At 37.1% G+C, this 7,925-nt stretch overlaps 1 protein-coding gene across 5 annotated transcripts in view; it reads right to left on the bottom strand.

Moving 5' to 3' along the window:
* Window positions 1–320: 320 nt before the first annotated feature.
* AGPAT3 (1-acylglycerol-3-phosphate O-acyltransferase 3) overlaps window positions 321–7,925 on the bottom strand; it is a 140,207-nt gene continuing 132,602 nt past the window's right edge. For all 5 annotated transcript variants that reach the window (XM_065578308.1, XM_065578286.1, XM_065578300.1 and 2 more), the window contains one exon: window positions 321–7,867. In XM_065578308.1, coding sequence (XP_065434380.1) covers window positions 7,779–7,867 — 89 coding nt within the window. In that variant the 3' untranslated portion in view covers window positions 321–7,778. The remainder of the gene's footprint in view (window positions 7,868–7,925) is intronic.

Below are 7,925 nucleotides of genomic sequence, written 5' to 3'. Positions count from 1 at the left end.
TTATTGTGGTGAGTTACTGAAAACAACCACATTTTTTTCATCTTAAGGATAAATACCAATTCCCTCCCTATTCTAAGTGTCAGAACAAAATCAGCCTTTAAAGCTGAATTGTGAAACAGAGGGGTTTTAATGGAAATGTTAAGACAAGGAAAGTTATAGCAATGCAACCTACAAGGAACAAACAAGCAGGGTTTTGCTGGTATGCTGTTAACAGTAGAATCCATCTTTTCCGTGTAAAAGCATTGCCTGGACAATCAAAAACAATTTTACTTTTGCATTATTTTAAGATTTCAGTGAAAAATGGAAATCTGAAAGAGGTCGGATTTTAAAAATTGATTTAATCTAAAATATCTATCCATACAGTCAGTTCATAAGCTTCCATCTACAGAATCACAGCCTTCTACATTATACAGCTCTGCATTTACTTTTGAAGATCCTTAATGAAATGTTTTTCTCATGTGTTTTTGTTTGTTTGTTATTTTTTGAGGGAATGGGGAAGGATAATAAATATTATACACTATGTTCCTATAAATGCCACAATATATTCAATCCCCTCAGTTCTTAGTTACACTCTTAATATAGTGAATGGAAATGGTTTTAGATTTAATGATTACACCTAAGGTCCCAATCCTGCTAAGTGATCTGCAGGTGGGTGAATCCCCAGTGCAGACAATGGGGCTCTGCAAAAGAGCAAGAGTCCATCTGCATGGATCAATTTGCAAGACTGGAGTCTAAAAGTGTAAACAGAAAACGGACATACAAAGAACAAAAACTAATAGCCCTTTGTGGATGCTTAGTTGGGCAAATCAGAATGGCAAATATGAAAACAATGTAGGTCTTTCATTTACATATTGACTAGCTAGGCAGTAACATAGCTGAAAATAACTGTTAGGTAGGTGTCCCTTTTCAATAAGTGCAATTCAAAAAATTCTATTCCAACAAATGTTATACACACACATTCACTTACAACAATCAAAGTAAGTGACTAAAAGTATAAATGACATTCTAATACAGTATATACTGATACTTACACAGAGCCAAAGCTATTTTATTTTAAAACAAGATGTTTCTTTTGCATTAACCATTCTTTGAAAGCTCAGTGAAAACAGCCATCAAGTATTTATGCAAATGTAAGAGAAAACTTACAAGTAATATTTGCATAGCACTGTACATTTGTGTACTAGTTTGGGACACCGTTTTTCAGAAACTACGATAGGTGAGATTATTTTGCTACTTGCTTTTAACAGATTTCAATGCATCTTTTCTGAACTGCATATAATTTTGTGTAGGAAATAACTGTAAAAATGTACAAAAATATATATACACATGCACAGTAAATTTGTACCCTGTATACAGTTTTATTATTTGGTTGATTTGGCTAATATCTGGTAGTTAACAAAAACAACAAAATCACAAGTTCGTAACAATCATTTAGGTTAATGATGTTTAGTTTTCTCAAAGAGAAAATTATTCATTAAAGCTACAGTACTTGCTGGTGATCTTTATGGTTCAGTAACATGCCAGTTTATGGTAGCTTCCTGGCTTTCAGGCAAGTAGCATTTGATTGTCACAACTCACAGTTCTGAGACAGCAGAAGCAACGAATGTATTGGGTACATTTTGCATGTGTAACAAATGATAGCTCTGTAACACAATCTAGTGGTTTTAAAAACATTTCATTCACAATAAATATTAGACACCCAAATTAACCATTAGTTTCAAAAGAAAGTTGAAAATTAAAAATACCCTTCCTTAACAAAAGTATTATGTCTTGACAAAAAATAATAGATGAAACAAGAGTTTTAAGATTCAAAATACGTAGAGACCTCCTCCTAAAGGGACACTGTTAACCTGGATTTTCTGAAATTATTTTTTTTTAAATTCCAGTTTCTGACAGAGCCCCTTTTAAATGGTACGTCCTGATTTTTGAAAATATTTCCTTTTAAAACGTTAAAAGGCTTTTTCCACTACCTCACTGGTGTTTATAAAGATCTCTTCAAGCAAGGGGGAACTGACTATATACAAAGTGCTCTCCAACAGTCCCCGTACACAAACTAAACTTTTTTTTTTTTGCCAACTTCTTTCAGATTTTTTCATAAAACTGAAGTGTTACTTGTAACTATTGTAGGTACAAAATTTTCAAATTTGTGTAATTTTAAAGTTGTGTTCCTTAAATCTGAAACCACAGGGGTTAATGACAAGAGAATTGTGAAATGTTTAGTTTATGGATGCTAATCCAGTATCTTGCCAGAGTTCTTTAAAATAGAGAATATGTTCATTACATCTTTCAAGCAGCTGGCAAAAATTGCACATGATCTGTCACATTCAGACATTCTGAAAATGTTCCCAAAATATGGTAGCAATCCTGTGAAGATACTGGTGCAAAAGATTGTTGAGGAACTCAGGTAGATACTATCCTGCCACTTCTTCCCTCTCCAGGTGGAACCTAGTCTTATGGGGAAACTCCTGACTACATAAGGAGGGTAGATTCTTTTCTGGGACAAATTCTGATCCCAGTCCTAGTGTATCCAGAGTAATTCCATTGATTGCAATGAAATTATTTCACTTTTGTACTAGCATAATGATTGCTCTTGTGTGCATGCTTAGCTGTGTGGTTTCCAAACTTTCTGGCAATTATTTAGTTTCCTGGATCAAGAAGTCAGCGATACCAACCACTGCCCTTCATCCTTTCCACTATGTTTACTCTAACCTGCAGTGTGGCCTTTATCAGCTTCAGAACCCAGCTTTATACAATATTTGCATTTGGAGCAGCCCAAGCTCCATCATGGGTTAGAGAACACACAGATAAAGGGGGAAGTGAGCAGTTGTGGCACACTGTGCTTGAGTACAGATTCAGCACTAAAGATCAAGAGGGTGAGCCTATACGAATAGTCACAAATCAGAAGAGGTAAACATAACAGCTGTTTCAGAACCAGTGGCTTAACTCTTAGCAGCGTTACTGCGGGCACATCTTGGGGAGTCTATATCCCCTAAATGATAAGCACTGTTTTCAAGGAAAGTCCATGAACATACTTCCACATTCCAGTTGACCTACTATATATGAATGATACTTAGCTGGGCTATGCCTGTTTATTTTGGCCATGGATATGTTTGATGAACGCCGCTGGCTAATTGGCATCAACAGATGTGGATATTTCATTACGCCTCTTGCAACATTCTGAAGCATTCTGCCTAGTTTGAGCTTGGTATGAAAATCAACATTCCCTTAATCAAAGGTGCATACAGTCACATCTTTTTTGATTATTCCCAGGCAGGAAGTGCACCTCCATCAACTAAAAACATAATCACATTAACTAACTGTTGGTTATCTACACACACACCCAATGTTAATGATATCATTGTGCTAACTCTCTCATGTTAGTCTGGTCCATTTCAGAGGGCTCAAGTACCAGGTAATGATGTACTTACGCAAACAAACAGTCTTCTACCATATGAGACATGCCTTCTGTAGAAAGTCTCTACTTTGTACCAGTGAAGGCATGTTATCAACAGACTTAGACTTGATAATATGCCAGTTCATACTTACTGAACATACCAAAACAATACTGACTGACAGGAAGACAAAATCCATGGACACTTGTAGTAACTTCTATTAGAAGATATGCTGTACTGCAAAAGATGTTTTGGAAAGCCCCTGAGCTCCACCTGTGGCGTCAGACGAGAACAGTCTGCAGACACTACATTGTAAATAGACGGTGGTAGATGAAGACAAGATGAACAACACAGAGGTGAATACAACAAAGCTCCAGAGAAAAGATGTGTGCTTTTTCCATGAATGCTAGGCAACCAGGAAAAGGGACATAATCCTCAGTATTGGTCAGCAATTAAGTGTACAGAGCCCTTCAAAGTGGTTTAAAGCAGAACAAAGGACATTGCCCATGTTCTTTGTGCCCAAGAGAAACACTTCACTTGGTGGGACACAAAGTCAATAGCAAGAGCACATTCTGACAGTCAGCTCATGGTTGGCAAGAGACCTCTATGAGCCAAAGCCTGTAAATGCCCATTAGTATACCACAGGAAGTCCTTCAGCCACAAATTTTTATCCTTTTGTGACTGATGGGATGCAATGGTGCCAGCAGCCAGCAAGAGCTCTCCCACCATATTCTTCACAAGGCTCCTGCATTGGGTCGCATGATGCTATTATGGTATTGCATATAGGAATCTGAGGGGGTATGACTTCCTCCTCCATGCCAGTGCTAAGGAGCTGCTAAGAATCTAAAATGGGTGCATATTCAATCTGGGAAGCCATTTGTCTCCTGAATCAGGGTTGAGCTCCCCAGAAGTTGGCCTGTGAAAGCTCCACTGAGACCTCATGTCCACAACTGGAGAACTTGAATTTTAATCCAAAAGGTCAAACAATTAAAGCCTTGAAAGATGGGTGGAGTGAAAGGGGAAAGGCTTCCAGATTCTTAAAAGACTTATTAAAATTGTGGAGATCATGGGTGAAAATCAAAGACCAAAAAAATTTGATATATTTTTGTTTATTATTGCTCTCAGAGGGCTTGGTAGTCAATTATACAAGCTATTTTCTATTAAACCAGAAGAAAATAGTGTAAAATATAAAATCTATGCTCACTGTTCCAATCCAAGCCACTTGCTCATCTTCATTAGAGACATTTACTGCAGCTATTTCCAATCATGTTAATTTATACATACTCTGTATATATATATATATATATATATAATTATATATTAAAAAAAAAAACCTATCTGAAGAGACAAAAGTTCAAAATGAAAATATTCTTGCACTATTTGTGCAGTGTACTGTGCACTGTTGTACAATTCAGTTTTCCAAATGGTTACCAATATGTCTGCTTAGAATAGTAAAAATTAAGCAAATGATAGTATATTTACTAACTTTCAAAACAAAACACGACCAATATGTTATGATAAGAAAAGAAAATACATTAAACATGTGCTTATTCTCCCCTTGACGTACATGCACTAATCCCATTAACTCTAATTAGGAGTTGCATGCACTAAGAGGAGACAAGACCTCTATAAAAAGAAGGGATTTTTAATCTTTTCCCCTGTATAGTGCCCAACCCCTCCCTCCCGCCACTAAGAAAGGGGAAATATTTGTTAAATTCTGGTAGCTTCTACCAGTACCAAGGCCCCTGCTCACAGGTAACTGTAAAGTATAACCAGTGGTCTTCCTGCTTTGCTCTTGTTACCAAAGCAAGTGCCATTTAAATATGTTGAACATCATCTTCAAAAAGCAAGTATACAGCATCTGTTAAGTCTTCCTAACAAGCAAGAGTTATAGCCATTACCCAAATTAAAAAAAAAAAAAAAATAGCAAGCCCACCTGTTTTGGTCCTCTGGTTAGAAAACATCAAAGAAAACCAGGGATTTTGCTTTATCAGCATTAAGAATTCTAACTGTTTAAAAAGAGTGCAAAAAAATGCCTGGTAAGAAAACACACAATCATGGCCGTATTCTGCCCCTCAGAAGCCAGTGTTCAACTTTCACCGAAGTTAAGAGTTGTGCACCCCTTTTTTCCCTTAGGAAGCATGGCATACTAACACAGGGGCTGAGAGCGCAATGCTTAGCTGGAGATGGCTCTAACAAAAGACGTGGATGCCATGAGACAATCTTGAAAATTCTCTCATTAAAAAAGACCCCAAATGAACAGTCAGGTGCATGAGAAAGTAATGATGAACAACCCCAAATGCAGCATTTCAGTAAGTGATTAAATTATTCTAAAACTTGAAGTTCAAAAGAAAATCCTTATGGGTAAATATCTGTGGGGGAGGAGGTTAGAGTGAATATGAAAAGAAGGTAAAATATTACACTTTTACCTTTGGCTACCACAACAAAGAAAAAATAAATCAGTGTTTTAATGAGGTCCAGCCTTCACAGAACTGAAATAAATATTCATGAGTTTGGGTTAAGACGAAAGGATGAGAGGTAACACAACATCATTTTAACCTTTAGGGTCAAATTCTGCCCTCAGTTATACTTGGGCAACACATTCCACTGCCTACTCTGGAGTGTAGCCGAGTGCAGAATTTGGCCTTTAAACTTGAAGATATAAGCAGTTTCCACTTATTTATGAATACCCAACTACACACACATACAACGGCACTCTGCACAACTTTACAATGTGCGTTTGGAAAGAGACTGGCACAGCCAAGGTTCCAATCTCCAGTTTTCAACTATAAGCCCAAAAGCCAAGTGATCAAAATGGTAGATATTAAAACCCCCTGAAGATACCTCAACAACCAACTAGTGTTTCCACCTCTAACAACATGGCTCATCTAGCGATATATCTCATATCAGTGTCCTACCATAGCCAGCTAAGAAAAGCAGCACAGACCACTGTACAGTCAGAAAATGTAGGGTGGAATCCTGGCCCACTGAAATCAATGGTAAAACTTCTATTGACTTCAGTGAGGCCAGGATTTGACCCCTAAACACTACAGCAGTGATATCAGACTGTCTTCTGCGGCTCTTTGTAGCACATGCTATTAAAACACTGTGTGATTTAATTATTAACCAATCAGGGTGCTTTTACTATGTTATTAACCAACTGTAGTTGATAAAATAATACTTGGTCAATCATTTTGCTCTGAGAATAATACATATATACACACACAAACTATTTCCCCTGTCAGACTATTTCAATATGAATATATAGTACTATAGTAAATGAAACAATGAATTCACACTACTATGGCTCTTTTGGGTAATGTCGATCGCTAATTTGACTCCTGAACCACTGGGTATCACTGCGTTAGAGACACTAATTGCACCCTTTCTTTTTAGTGTTGATGCAGATAAAGAAAAATCCTTTCCAGGACGGCTGTGCTGGTTTATGCTGATTTTCTCAGTAGACTGCTGCGAGGGACAACCAGTGGAGTGGGACTTCGGCGATGAGAAACATGAACAGAAATAAGGAAGAAACGCCAGTACAACTGAGTAAATAGCCTTCTTTACACTGGACCAAATCTCAGGGCTTACTATTCACTTAAAAAAAGCAAAGCAAAGCAAAACAGATCCAAGGCATGTAAAGTATAACAGGCAGTGCTCAAATCACCAAAGTGGGGTGTTGAGTTTTAACCAACAGGTAGGGGGGGAAAGCCTTTAAACTTTATTAATACTAGTGAATCTGATGTACAGTATGTGCTTATCAATAAGGTACCATTTCCATCAAAATTCTATTATCCATTTTCTTGTGGTACAGAAGTTATATGATGTTGCCTGAAAATAAAAAGTGCCTTCAATAAAATGTATACAAATGGGATTTTGTCTGTAGTCATGATAAAATGGCCTTTCCAAATGGCTTTCACCCAAGGAACTGCTGTCAGTGAATTTAAAATGGGTTGTGTTTCCTGGTGCACACTCAGCACTGAGGCTGGGAAAAACAAATATTAAATTGGCTTTAGCAAGAGGAAACATTCAATGGCTCCTACTGCAAAGTGAGTTTCAGATTCTTGAAGGGTAAACCAGTGTGACTGGTCATCTGAAGAAGTAGGTAGCTGTGTCCAATATTTCTCGGCCACTCCGCAAACAAAGCAAAAAGTTACCATTTTTAGCCCAGATTTTCACCCCAAGTTTGAATAAAATGGTCCTTAAACAGACAGAAAGCTGATGTTTTCTCTCCTCTTGATTCTTCCAATTTCTTCATTCTTGGCTCAAGTATTATTCATTAATATTAGTCATCAGTTAATAAGAAAAAGATAGTTTCTAAGTGTTTTTTAATGAAGTTAATTTGATACCATAGTCTGGTTATATGTGCTGTGTTGCAGCTGTGAGTTACTCCTTTTTCTTGAATTCTTGGTTGCCATAGCTGGAGCCTTTTTCTATTTCGGTCACTCCTATCAGTCTACGAACTCCAAAGGAAGCTTTAAAATACAATACAGAAATTGGAGGTGCATTACAACTGATATAATGATAAAAATC

The sequence above is a fragment of the Chrysemys picta genome, chromosome 1 (genome assembly GCF_011386835.1).
Source record: "Chrysemys picta bellii isolate R12L10 chromosome 1, ASM1138683v2, whole genome shotgun sequence".
Lineage (NCBI taxonomy): Eukaryota > Metazoa > Chordata > Testudines > Emydidae > Chrysemys > Chrysemys picta.
This window is presented reverse-complemented; position numbering and strand designations above follow the sequence as displayed.